Below are 15,166 nucleotides of genomic sequence, written 5' to 3' on the forward strand. Positions count from 1 at the left end.
TGGCGGGGATATACAAATGGGTTCCGTCCGTCCGTCTGTCCGTCCGTACGAATTGTTTCCGGAGCATAACTCTAAAACCAGTAGAGATATTTCCACGAAACTTCATACACACATTGGTCTTATGGTCTAGTAGTGCCTTTTGCAATTTTTAGGTTTTCATTTTTTGCATTTTTTCCTTAACCATGGAAACATTGCTGAAAATGGAAGATTTTTGTGTAAGAATCGTTTCCGGAGCACAACTCTAAAACCAGCAGAGATATTTCCATGAAACTTCATAGACACATTCTTCTTAGGGTCTTATAGTGCCTTTTGCTATTTTAAGGTTTTCATTTTTTGCACTTTTTCCGCACCATGGAAACATTGCTGAAAATGGAAGATTTTTGTGTAAGAATCGTTTCCGGAGCACAACTCTAAAACCAGCAGAGATATTTCAATGAAACTTCATAGACACATTGTTCTTATGGTCTAGTAGTGCCTTTTGCTATTTTTAGGTTTTCACTTTTTGTGCTTTTCTTTTTTCTGTAACCATAGAAGCATTGCTGAAAATATATTTTTGTAGCAGGTTCATTTCCGGAGCATAACTCTAAAACCAGCAGAGATATTTCCACGAAACTTCATAGACACATTCTTTTTATGGTCTAGTAGTACCTTTTGCTATTTTTAGGTTTTCTTTTTTTGCACTTTTTCAGTTACCATGGAAACATTGCTGAAAATATCATGGTAAATGGTAAATGTTACTTTGCAAACCTCCACCCATCTTTGTGTATATAGTCTAATATAAATGTCAAGGCTGTATACCTGATTCAACAATTGCAGCCCCGCTCTACTTGAATTATACTCCATCTTTCTTTAGCTCAACTTCCTTTTTCCTGTTTTTTTTTCATACACATAAGTCTCCACAAACAAACTTACTTCAGCTTTGATATCTCCATTGGCGGGGGATCTGAATGACTATGTCCTTGTTTTAATGGAGGAGTTATCTAAAGCATTGTTTGTTTTAATGGAGGAGTTACCTAAAGCATTGTTTGTTTTAATGGAGGAGTTACCTAAAGCATTGTTTGTTTTAACGGAGGAGCTACCTAAAGCATTGCTTGTTTTAATGGAAGAGTTACCTAAAGCAATGTTTGTTTTAACGGAGGGGTTACCTAAAGCATTGTTTGTTTTAATGGAGGAGCTACCTAAAGCATTGTTTGTTTTAATGGAGGAGTTACCTAAAGCATTGTTTGTTTTAATGGAGGAGTTACCTAAAGCATTGTTTGTTTTAATGGAGGAGTTACCTAAAGCATTGTTTGTTTTAACGGAGGAGTTACCTAAAGCATTGTTTGTTTTAACGGAGGAGTTACCTAAAGCATCGTTTGTTTTAATGTAGGAGTTACCTAAAGCATTGTTTGTTTTAATGGAGGAGTTCCCTAAAGCATTGTTTGTTTTAACGGAGGAGTTACCTAAAGCATTGTTTGTTTTAATGGAGGAGTTACCTAAAGCATTGTTTGTTTTAATGGAGGAGTTACCTAAAGCATTGTTTGTTTTAATGGAGGAGTTACCTAAAGCATTGTTTGTTTTAACGGAGGAGTTACCTAAAGCATTGTTTGTTTTAATGGAGGAGTTACCTAAAGCATTGTTTGTTTTAATGGAGGAGTTACCTAAAGCATTGTTTGTTTTAATGGAGGAGTTACCTAAAGCATTGTTTGTTTTAATGGAGGAGTTACCTAAAGCATTGTTTGTTTTAATGAGGGAGGAGTTACCTAAAGCAATGCCAGCATGAGGTGGGCAGCCCAAACCAAGAGCTTTGAGGAGATGATCCAACTCACTTGTATCCTCCTGTCATAACAGATAAAAATATGGATGTTAGAACATAACAAGAGCTGTGAGGAGATGAGCCAACTCACTTGTATCCTCCTGTCATAACAGATATGAAATATGGACGTTAAAACATAACAAGATACTCTGCTGTTTTGTTGACCAGTGGTCAGCACGACAGTTTAGTATCCGATTGGTGTTTGGGAGGGCGCCGATCTAGCCATTTAGGCGATATCATCGTCCTACAACATCGCGATCGCCATAGTGCTTTGTGCCTATGTCCGTCGTCTGAGAATTGCCTGTCTATCGTCTGAAAATCTACGTTCGTCCGTGCTATATACAAGCGCCTGCTGTCCGTCGTTTGTTCGCATGATCCTTCCGTCGTTCTGAAGTCATATGTCAAGAACAATGGCCCATGCTATGTATGGTGAAAATAAATCTTCACAGGACTATGAACAATTCGTTTCCGGTTTTGAGACACCATTGAGAAACACGGAAGAAGGTGAGAACAAGAGACCAAGACATATTCGCCAGAAGATCCCGTAAGTACATGTAATGTAACTAACGATCAAACTAGTAGCAATGTTGTTGTTATCCATTCTAATTCAGTTAAACTTGCCAACAAAAACCCGATTGTTGTTCAAAACCACTTATTATCTGTTATAGAATACCGGGCCAAAACCATCAGAGGGCTTGGAAATGGAGATCTAGTCGTCACCTATGCTGACAGTATACAAAAGAAACAGATCCCAGAGGGATCTTGGAGCCCATCAAAGAATGATCTATGTATGAGAACAGAAAGAGGGATCTTTTCCCTGCTTTTCAAACTTTTACTACATACTATATATATATGAAACTTGAGAAAGATCCTTTCAGTACTTTCTGAGATATGTAGCAGTAACAAACTTCAATTATCAAAATCCAAGATGGCTACCTTTCGATCATCTTGCTGACCGATAAGTCGGAAAATGCACTAGACCACTTCAGGAACCTGCACATGAAATTTGAGAAAGATCCCTTCAGTACTTTCTGAGAAATAGCAGTAACAAACTTTAACTATCAAAATCCAAGATGGCCGCCAGTCGGCCATCTTGTTGACTGATTGGTCCCAAAATGCAATATGCACAACTAGGGTCCTAGGGGAACTTACATATGAAATTTGAGAAAGATCCCTTCTGTACTTTCTGAGAAATAGCAGTAACAAACTTTAACTATCAAAATCAGAGATGGCCGCCAGTCGGCCATCTTGTTGACTGATTGGTCCCAAAATGCAATATGCACAACTAGGGTCCTAGGGGAACTTACATATGAAATTTGAGAAAGATCCCTTCAGTACTTTCTGAGAAATAGCGGTAACAAACTTTAACTATCAAAATCCAAGATGGCCGCCGGTCGGCCATCTTGTTGACCGATCGCTCCGAAAATGCAATATGCACAACAAGGGTCCAAGAGGAACATGCATATGAAATTTGAGAAAGATCCCTTCAGTACTTTCTGAGAAATAGCGGTAACAAACTTTAACTATCAAAATCCAAGTTGGCCGCCGGTCGGCCATCTTGTTGACTGATTGGTCCCAAAATGCAATATGCACAACTACGGCCCTAGGGGAACCTACATATGAAATTTGAGAAAGATCCCTCCAGTACTTTCTGAGAAATAGCAGTAACAAACTTTAACTATCAAAATCCAAGATGGCCGCCAGTCGGCCATCTTGTAGACTGATCTGTCCCAAAATGCAATATGCACAACTAAGGCTCCTAGGGGAACCTACATATGAAATTTGAGATAGATTCCTGCAGTACTTTCTGAGAAATAGCGGTAACAAACTTTAACTATCAAAATCCAAGATGGCCGCCAGTCGGCCATCTTGTTTACCGATCGGTCCCAAAATGCAATATGCACATCTAGGGCCCTAAGGGAACCTACATATGAAATTTGAGAAAGATCATTATAGTTTTTTTCTGATAAATAGCGGTTACAAACTTCAAAATCCAAGATGGCCGCCAGTCGGCCATCTTATTGACCGATTGGTCCCAAAATGCACAATGCACAACTAAGGCCCTAGGGGAACCTACATGTGAAATTTGAGAAAGATCCCTTCAGTACTTTCTGAGAAATAGCGGTAACAAGAATTGTTAACGGACGGATGGACGGACGGAAGGACGGACGGACGGACGACGGACCACGGACGAAAGGCGATTTGAATAGCCCACCATCTGATGATGGTTGGCCAAATAGTTATGAAATTAAAAAAACTGGGTGATCACAACATAACAGTTCGTGAGCCTGCCTCTCATGACAAATATGAAGGCGTCATTTACAGCGTTTCCCCGGAACTCTCCGATGAAGATTTATTGTCGTGTCTTAAAAATCACGGTGTCGTAAAAGTAACTCGAATGCATGGTAAACAATATGATACAAGCGAGGGTAGTACCACGGTATAACAAACATTCAATAAACAAGAGGCCCAGAGGGCCTATATCGCTCACCTGGTTTATAATGCCAAGTAATGTTCTGAATACAGGTTCATTGTTTCTTTTCTGAAGGAATTTTAATATTAACCTCTAAATCCCGTAATGGGCCCCACTCCTCCTGCCCCCAGGGGGTCAGAGCCAAAATTTATACAAGTTCTGTTCCCCTTCCCCAAGGATGTTTATGGCCAAATTTGGTCACAATCCAAGCAAAATTCTAGGACAAGTAGCAATTTATAGGGTTAACCTCTATTTCCCCTATTGGGCCCCACCCGTCCTGCCCCAGGGGGGCCAGAGCCAAAATTTATACAAGTTCTGTTCCCCTTCCCCCAAGGATGTTTGTGGCCAAATTTGGTTACAATCCATGCAGAACTCTATGATTAGTAGCAATTTAAAGGATTTACCTCTATTTCCCCTATTGGGCCCCGCCCCTCCTGCCCCCCGGGGATCAGAGCCAAAATTTATACAAGCTCTGTTCCCCTTCCCCCAAGGATGTTTGTGGTCAAATTTGGTTACAATCCATGCAGAACTCTAGGACAAGTAGCGATTTAAAGAATTTACCTCTATTTCCCCTATTGGGCCACCCCCCTCCTGCCCTCGGAAGGTCAGAGCCAAAATTTAAACAAGTTCTTTTCTCCTACCCCCAAGGATGTTTGTGGCCAAATTTGGTTACAATCCATGTAGAACTCTATGACTAGTAGCGATTTAAAGGATTAACCTCTATTTCTCCTATTGGTCCCCGCCCCAGCTCCTGCCCCCGGGGGACTAGAGCCAAAATTTATACAAGTTCTGTTCCACTTCCCCTAAGGATGTTTGTGGCCAAATTTGGTTACATTTCATTCAAAACTCAATGACTAGTAGCGATTTAAAGGATTTAACTCTATTTCCCCTATTGGGCCCCACCCCTCCTGCCCCCGGGGGGCCAGAGCCAAAATTTATATAAGTTCTGTTCCCCTTCCCCATAGGATGTTTATAGCCAAATTTGGTTACAATCCATGTAGAACTCTATGACTAGTAGCGATTTAAAGAATTTACCTCTATTTCCCCTATTGGGCCCCGCCCCTCCTGCCCCCAGGGGGTCAGAGCCAAAATTGATACAAGTTCTGTTCCCCCTCCCCCAAGGATGTTTGTGGCCAAATTTGGTTACAATCCATGCAGAACTCTATGACTAGTAGCGATTTTAAGGAAATGTTGACGGACGGACGGACTGACGACGGACGCCGCGCCATGACATAAGCTCACCGGCCCCTTCGGGTCAGGTGAGCTAAACAACTATATCCGGACGTGTAGCTATTGGCTATCGCCAACACCCCGTAAAACTTTATATACCTCCCCCACTGCCTTGCTATAAATGCAATAGATACGGCCACATAGCGGCAAAATGCAAGGGGACACAAAGGTGTCAAAAGTGTGGTGAGGACCACAAAGTGTCCGATTGCACGGCCGAAATTAAGGATGTGTTAAATGTGGAGGTGAGCACAGTGCTGCCTACGGGGGTTGTCCTGTGCTGCCTACGGGGGTTTCCTGCCAGGAAAAAGTTAAGATCCAAACAACAGAAAAGTGCTCACGTAGAGAGGCAGTTGCAGAATTAAAGAAAACATACGCCCAGGCCACCGGCGAAACCGACACTGTCATAAAACAATGTACCATACACTGGCGTAGCCGATTTTAATGTACCGTCAACAAAAGCAACACGTCCATCCGTCCGTCTGTCCGTAACTCCGACACGTACAAGAACCGCAAATTACACTACCTATTAAACAATTAATGGTTCTGTTGATCTCTGTGATCACCAAGCTACATGCTGGTGAAAACTGGACCAACATATCAGTGTATGTACTAGGCCAGATTGATACACTTTTCGGTATTAGTCTGGATATACCTACAATGCCCACCACCAAAAATTAAATGGCCCATAACACCACCATTGGTATAGGCATCCTACAATGGAATGCCCGGAGCATTAATAAAAATGGCACTGAATTATTAAATTATATAGAAAGTAGACCTTAAATTAATGCTATATGTCTTAAAGAGACATGGCTTACCAAAGACACCAACTTTTTTATTCCAAGTTTTTACCCTCCCATATTAAAAAATTGCCCTGAACATCAACAGGGGGGAGGTGTAGCTATATTTATACGGGATAACCTTGTGTTTCACGAATTAGATATCACCAGTAATGTAATGGAAGTAGTCGGTGCTGTTATAAAATTACACGACAAATCTATAAGTATAGTAAATATATACAACACCGCTACTTCCAATAAACACGAGGATTATACCCATCAACAATACATAAATTACAGAAAATAAAGAAAGAACAAACTTATTTGCAGCCTCCTTTTCCTCTGGAAGTAGTACCGAAAATCATAATCAAGATTTTTTACAGCACAAAACACAATCCTAATATACCACTGTCTTACAGGCCCATCTCATTTACTTACATCCACCCTTTGCAAAATTATGGAGAAAATGGTTAATAATCGCCTCAAATGGTACCTTGAGTGCAACAATTTACTTACAATCAATCGGTGCGGGTTTAGATCTAACCGTGTAACAACTGACCAACTAATAAAACTAACTAACGAAATTCAAAAAGCCAACCTTAATAAAGAAAGTCTATTAGCTGTATGTATTGATTTTGAAAAAGCATTCGATATGATGTGGAAAGATGGTTTATTATATAAAATGAAAAATATGGGTATACATGGAAACATGTATGGTTTTATTAAAGATTTTTAACAGGGCCGAACTATACAAGTACGTATAGGGGAGACGTACTCGGAAGTATACCCAATTGAAAACAGTGTCCCCCAGGGCTCAGTGATCAGCCCTACACTATTTAATATCTGTATAAATGACATATCTGATTGTATTACTATTAAACAAAATATATCACAATTTGCAGATGATAGTGCCATCTGGAAAGCGCATCGTAACCTACAACTATTGAGCACCGCTCTGTCCAAAGACATTACTAACATTCTAAATTGGTGTAATACATAGGGATTCAAAATATCAGAAACCAAAACTATTGCAGTGTTATTTCGCAGAAGGGGTTCTGCTGAGTTTAAGTCAAGATCATCAGAGGTGAAAATCAAAATGGGGAAACACTTATATCTATTAAAAATGTTACAAAATTTCTTGGTATGTTCTATGACAGAGGTTTAACCTGGAGCACACATAAAGATTCTGTGATAGAGCGGTGCGAACAACGCCTAAATTTAATAAAACATTTAAGTGGTACTAACTGAGGCTGCAATGGATATATACTAACTACATTATATAAAACCTTAATTAGAAGTATAGCAGAGTATGGCACTGAAGTATATAACTCAGCCGGCGATACACATCTAGCGCGCCTAGATCAATTACAATATAAATGCTTAATGACTTGTTTGTATGCTATGAAAGGCACTTCACTCTCTAGTCTGCAGGCGGAAGCCTCAGACCCACCTTTTCAACTCCACAGGAACTTTTTAATTTGTAAATATCAGCTGAAAATTGAGGGACTTAAAACCCCGCACCCTAAAATAAACAGCCTAACAGAAGATGCCAAATTCATATATAACGAACCTAAAATGCCAATAACATACAAATCCTACTACACGTCGATAAAAACAATCAAATCTTCTTTTCAGAGAGTAAACATCACAACACACACTTCCGAGTTCAGCCCAATCCCACTGTGGACCCTGAGCAAACCGGAAGTGAGCACCACACTACACGACACCGTAAACAAGTCAATGTCGCTGGCAGAGGCCCTAGGTCCTGCAGGTCAATATATCCTATCTTTTTCAGGAGTACACATATATACTGATAGATCTAAATATCCAAACACACAACTATGTGGATTTGCTTTTGTCATTCCAGAAATGAATATTACAAACAAATTCAGACTAAGTAATCATATTTCAATTATGACTGCTGAACTAACAGCTATTTTACTCACTCTACAATTTTTAAACACCATTGAAACTAATAATTATGTATGTAATATTTACAGACTCATTTAGTTCATTGCAGGCTATACAAATGTCTGCTTTCAACATTAAGAATCCAATTGTTTATGAAATTTTATATTTATTGTCTGTAATAGGGACTGTTCAGTTAGCTTGGATTCCGAGCCATGTCGGCATCCTAGGTAATGACATGGCGGATACGGAAGCCAAAGCTGCCCTTAGATTAGAGCACGTCACAGTTAAAGTCCCTCTATCTAAGGACGAAGTAAGGTCTTTTTTGCAGGCACAGGAAACTAATATCTGGCAAATTAAATGGAATGAACCAGACGTGGGGAGGTCCATGAAAACACAAATACCCATTTTGAAAAAATCTATCAACAAAATTAATTGTAAAAATGTACAGCTAATCAGAGCATATACCCGTCTCCGACTGGGAAAATGCCGACTCAAATTTTATTTATACCAAATGAATTTACATTTAGATGGATTATGTGAAACATGCAACGTTCCAGAAACCATAGAACACTATCTTATATATTGTGATAAATTTTATTTACAGAGACAACGTTTATACAGAGATGCCGACATATATCAATACACCAATTAAATTGTTTCAATTATTTTCAGACTCCCCACAGGTCTCATCAGCAGAAACACATTTCATCTCATCAACAGGAATGGCAGGAGCGCTAATATACACTGGTAGTCCTATTCTGTTAATTTTCGTTCTCAAACTGTTATTTTAATCATATTGGTTAGTATTTAAATATTTACGTTGCTTATATATGTTTTACTGTTATCATTCAAATTTTAGTTATTTTTTACTAATAGCATGTGATTATTTTCTAGCACACGATATATTTTTGCTACTGAGTTATCTTTACCTTTGCATGCGTTAGTCTTTTATAAATGATGTTAGATTCAGTGGCTCATGCTATTATTTATTGTGCATGGTTATTATTTTAATTTCCCTTGTTATTGCTAGCATATTACGTGATTTTTATGTGGAACTTTGTTAGCAACAACAGAACATGTAATTATTTACGTGACCACGTTAAGATATAGTTGAAAACATTATTTTTCCGTGAAAGCGTTATTTTTCCATGCAAATACCACTTCTCCGTTGTTCTCAGTGACCCCTTACGGCGACAGCCCAGTGAGCCGTCAGGCGATCTCGCTAGGGTGTTGATCACCGACCCATGACGAGAGCACGGCTCGCAATATAAGTCGAATATATCGCTACCACATCGCATGTGCTGTGCGATCTTTGCAACACAACATGGAATACATGTATATAGTTTTCAGTTACTATATTTACCCAACTTCACTCCGGAGTTTGCATTCACTGTTTAAATTCATTGATAATTCCTTTCCATTTCTTGGTCGCCTTTGTAATGATTTACGTATGAGGGTTTGTGTTGGATTCGGTCATAACTTCACTACTAATATACTGATGTTATAATTTGACATGTACCTGTTATTTGATGATTGGTTTGACGTCACAAATAGTGTAAAACAAGGCTGTAATATTTCGCCGACAATTTTTACGATTTATATTAACGACCTGGCTGCCGAAATAGCCTTCGATGTCTCTATTTTATTTTACGCAAATGGTATTGCACGAGACTTCACTATAAGCTATGACAATTAATGCGTATCTAACTTTCATTTTATTTGTGGTTATCTGCTAATCGACATTACCGACAAATACAAATATCTTGGATTATGATTTACCGAATTTCTGAATATGGAAATGCCCACACGAGAACTAGCAAAATCTACCGTCGTGCCAATGTTTTAAATATTCTATTCGTAAATACCGTTTCCTTTACTTTCTTGGTTCCGCTTCAAATGCATCCGACGTCGTTACAAGAGGTGATCTAGGATGGAGATTTTGTAATGTGAAACAAAAAATATAGGTGTGTAGGCTGTGGCTGACGACTCAAAAAAATCATCAGTGGTCAAAAGGGAAATGGAGAAGCTGTGAATGTCGGGTAGACAAATAACTTACCGAAACGATCGTTGATCGACTTTTATGTACCTATTCCTAATGTTAAACAGTGCCTTCTTAAAGCCTGGTATATATTTATCCAGGAAGATGCAGCGGACTGGTATCGACGACTATGGAATGACAGTGGCCAAATAAATGGAAATAAGTATATAATAAACAAATCTTAGCAAAGTTTCGTTGTGGTAACCTTAGCTAAAAGTCGAAATTAAACATTTAATTACAGGATCATTTGTGTACTCTATATATGCTCATCTAAATAGTGTTGAGGATGAAACTCACTTGATCTCATGTACAGTTTTAATTTATTTACCTGTCTCAGTGTGACAGTGATTTTTTTCTTCAAATTAATGTCTCGTAAGCCAGTTTGGCTGGATATCATTATCATAGGTTCTAGATTTGAAATATTTTTTACTTTGATGTAAACTCTCTGTTGTTTTTATGTGATTTTGAGATGTGATACTCAAATAAAGTAAACTGCATTGTATTGTATACCATGTAACACCGAGGTTTCGTCATCGCAGATCCTGGTGAGTAAGTTTATGATATGCAAATGATTCAGCTTATTGTTACATTTCATCATATTTAGCAACACTTTATAGTATTTAAGGATTCTCGATACTTTACACAATGTGTCCTGGTTGACATTCTCTACGATCCGTATATGTCAATCTAAAAAACTAATCAAATACATATATACCTTACACATGTAGTATAGTTCTGTAGAAAATGTCACTTCAATTCGACACTTCACGTTGCAGTTTAATGTAGTTAATGCGGACTTCGAATTTGAAAATACTATATTATTTTTCGAAATCAACAATCGTACAATGTACATGTAATCAGAAACATATATACATATGTATGTATGTCTCTGGTGTAACGACCACTTATATTTGCTGTAATTATTAATATGATCAATGGACAGGTCTGCACTACATACGGCCACGATCGTTTCAACTTTGCAGTTGATCAAATCATTTTTGAAACAAAAAGCAAAACAAAACATATATCAATACGACTTTCGTAGAGAACCTGTGCGATATTGGGTGACTGAATAAATAATAAAAACTTTGTATATTTGAATTCAAAAGTTCTTATTTTCTAGCTTTACTTTTCTCGTACAGCAAACAATTTACCGTGTACGCGTAATCTACCGCTCCGATGCTGCATTTTGTTAAAATGGAGGAAATAAAGTGTACATGATTTACTTCACCTTCCTGGGTGCAATTACGTAACATAGCCTTCACGTCTGTATAGGAGATTTCAGAAAAGATGGCGATGACGTCACACAAAGGTACATCCGGGCGCTCAAAGGTACAACTCCTATATCTGTACACATAAACATTGAGGGAACACAGCCGCTTGCGATGTTTGTTTACATTTTATTGTAATAAATAGTACGACAATCCGAGAACTATTGCGTTATTTACATTTCGAAAAGTGTAAATAAAAATATTTTACAATAATTTACAATTTTAAACATATGGTATTCATATATTTTACTCTGTTTATACACCATTTTCGACCGCCACGAGAAAACACGGTCGCCATTACGTATAAACATTGACAGATATATTGCAAATATCAATTTGATATTACATATTAAATTCAAAGTCACCCAAAATATAATTATAAGCAATTACTGTTTTCAAAGGGTTTCTTGATAAAACACCTTACGATGTGTGATTAGTACAAAATTAAACATTTGCTTTCGTAGATTACCCCAAGCCCACGGCAGCCATTACAGTACAACCGAGAACCCGAATTTCGTCCGTTTTCAGTGTCATAAAATTCCGTATTCTGGTTAATATTTTTGTCATTAATTTTGGGATTTAGTTTATAACATACAAATGAGTCAGTTTGTAGGTTCATTATATCATATTTTTAAACAAAACTTTGAGTATTTAGGATTCTCGAAGCCGTGCGCAATGTATCCTGGTCGGCATTTACGTACAGTACTACGATCTGTAATTTATATCAATTTAAATGAAGTCTACCTAATATGTATTCAAATTATATAAAATTAATACCATTTCAATTGGAGACTTAACACAGCAGTCCATGGCATAAAAGCGGCTGAAAATGAAATATTAAAAATGAAATATGCAGCATGAAAACTGAACGATTTCACCATATATTATTTTTCGAGATCGGCAGCCATACATGTACGTGTAACACAGTAGTTGATACAAGGGCATTCCATTAAAACAACATGTACATATTAAATAACGAAATATATATATATCTTAAACAAGTACTTTTTTAGATAAAAGTGTTGGTAATCATTCATATGATTTATTTCCCCAACAATGCTGTGGCCTGCGGTGATCTACCAGCGATGAAGCCATACACGAGCGGCCGTGGTCTGGTCAGGTGGTTCACGTTTTGTTTATTCATGTTTAACAGAAACATGATACATTGAAATAAATCATTTATTCATAAACACCTTTTTCACAACCTCAATTTATACGTATGAACAAAATCGGAAACGTGTGATGGCCCGGCAGCGCTTCGATAGGTGGCTTCGACACTAAATCTACACTTGTTATATTTAGCAATAAACAAATGAAAATATAAAAATGTTAACATCCGTAACATGTGAAACAATAAGAAACCATTTCAAAATCAGAATTTGCAAGTATGAAAGTATAAACTTTTGTCAAAGTATCGATTGTGAAGCAGAGATGTACGTATCTGTTATTGTTTTTATCAGTCGCCATACTGTGTTTGTACCTTTGAGGACCCGGATGTAAACTTTCTGTGACGTCACGCCATCTTTTCTGAAATCTCCTATACCGCCCCAGGGGATGGCATACGACAACATGGATGTGTATTTCACGGTCGGTTGATCAGACGTCGTGCCATATAGGGGTGAAACCGAATCATTTGTTATCGTCAATTTACCCGTGTGACTCGTACCCGTAAGCAAAGTTATATTACTTGTGAAGGTACATTAACTTGAGACATACAGCGCCATGACAAAAGTATTCGCGATTTTCCAAGATGGCGGACGTCATTTCATTAAGCATCGCTGACGGAAAACGTTAACGTTATATAAACAACACTAAAATAATTGCACTTACCTAGTATTTTGTGAGGTGACCTTTGGACTTGATAACTGCCAACAAACGGCGAGGTATTGAATTATATAAAGATCTGACGTATTGCAGAGTGAAAGAAACCCATATATCGGAAATCGCTAGAAACAGCTGGTCTGCAGATCCGATGTTCCGGGCGTTGTTTTGCAAAGTCCTTTTGATTCTAAGCCACAAATTTTCAATAATATTAATGTCTGGTGATTGTGCAGGCCATATAATGGTTGGTATATTATTTTGCAGCTTAAATTCGTTTGTAACATGTGCCCGATGTACGGGGGCATTGTCGTCTTGGAATCTATATATTTTGTCGGCGAAATGCTGAGCGATAACAGGCCAAAGATTATCATCTAGTATATTTATGTATTTCTGGGCATTTATATTTCCGTCAACTTTACAAAGAGTTCCTACACCATAATATGTGATGCATCCCCACACCATAACAGATATCCGGCGCTGACGGGGAGGACACATGCACTCTGGTAGAAAAGATTCACGGGCTGTTCTCCACACATATACACGGTGATTATCACCTATTACAACCTGACTTTCATCAGAAAATATTATAGTTTTCCAATATTGTTCCACACTAAGTCGTCTTTTTTCTAAACACCAGCTTAAACGTTTTTTACGATTTACTTCCGAAACAGCCATCTTTTTTCTGACAACTCTGCGCTTCAAATCCTTTTTATGAAGAAATCTTTGAACAGTTCGACTATTTACTGTATTTTGTACATCCAATCTTTCATTTAATTCATTAGTTATTTCCGTCAATACTTTGCCTCTGTTTGTTTTTGTGTAACGAAAAAGCCATGTTTTGTCTCTCGTTGACAACTTGGACGGCCTACCTGTTCTTGCTTTGTTTTCCAGAGTTCCACTTTCCAAATACCTTTTCCATATGGATCTAATCGTAGATTCTGGTATTCCTGTTGCCTTCACCAACTTTGAAGTTTTATGTCGTATGACTTCATTTCTATTATAACTTTTTTCATATCAGACGAAACTTCCGCCGTTTTCCTCCCCATCTTTACGTGGCTTTGTTTACGTTGGTATTTTAGTAAGCTGACGTCTGTCTTTGACAAATGACGTCAGTTAGGTCATTTGCGACGTCATATCAAAAAATTAGCCAAAAATATACATTTCTGTACGAGTTATACCCCTTTAATCGCCCGAAGCGCACAGCGGCAGAGCCGCCATTTGAAAAAATCGCGAATACTTTTGTCATGGTGCTGTAGATAATAGTTCAATAGTAGTGTATGTAAGATATAGACGGTAATACCTCTGGTATTCATATCAATCAATCGAATAAAAAAAGTTAATTTATTTCATATATGTATCAAAAGTGACAGTCCTTCCTAAACCAGACATCTATCTGTCATGATGTGTAAGTCTGGTGTACATGTCAGGGCCAGAGTATCTCGGGCTAACCTGGTAGAAATAGCGAATGTTCACAGTTTTCATAATTTTGAAAAGATAAAATCATGATCATACATTCAACTGCACTTTGATTTTGTACTAGAATTACAATGAGTGTAATCAAGGATTTATAAGTAATATATACGTCCTTGGTGTAATCAAGGATATATCCGCGGTCTAATTAAACTGAATGTAAACTTTAAAAAATGGGTTTGTAATACTTTAATCTAGATATATTTGTAATACTTGGATTAAAATTATTGATAAAACCAAGGACGTATATGAATCACTTATAAATCCTTGATAAAACTTGATGAAAATAGAACACGACTTATCTCATTATAGAATGGAGAGTTTCCGAATCAACTTGATTTCATGGAAAATATATTTTCTAACGTAGACCGTCCATTC

At 37.8% G+C, this 15,166-nt stretch overlaps 1 protein-coding gene across 3 annotated transcripts in view; it reads right to left on the reverse strand.

Annotated features, from left to right (window-relative positions):
• The window catches only part of LOC138331040 (aspartate--tRNA ligase, mitochondrial-like), a 669,399-nt gene that overhangs the window by 10,327 nt on the left and 643,906 nt on the right, over positions 1-15,166 (reverse strand). For 2 of the 3 annotated variants that reach the window (XM_069278496.1, XM_069278495.1), the window contains one exon: positions 1,743-1,818. The exons of the other annotated variant lie outside the window; for it this stretch is intronic. In XM_069278496.1, the coding sequence (XP_069134597.1) occupies positions 1,743-1,818 (76 nt within the window). The remainder of the gene's footprint in view (positions 1-1,742; positions 1,819-15,166) is intronic. 3 annotated transcript variants of the gene reach the window in all.

The sequence above is a fragment of the Argopecten irradians genome, chromosome 9 (genome assembly GCF_041381155.1).
Source record: "Argopecten irradians isolate NY chromosome 9, Ai_NY, whole genome shotgun sequence".
NCBI lineage: Eukaryota > Metazoa > Mollusca > Bivalvia > Pectinida > Pectinidae > Argopecten > Argopecten irradians.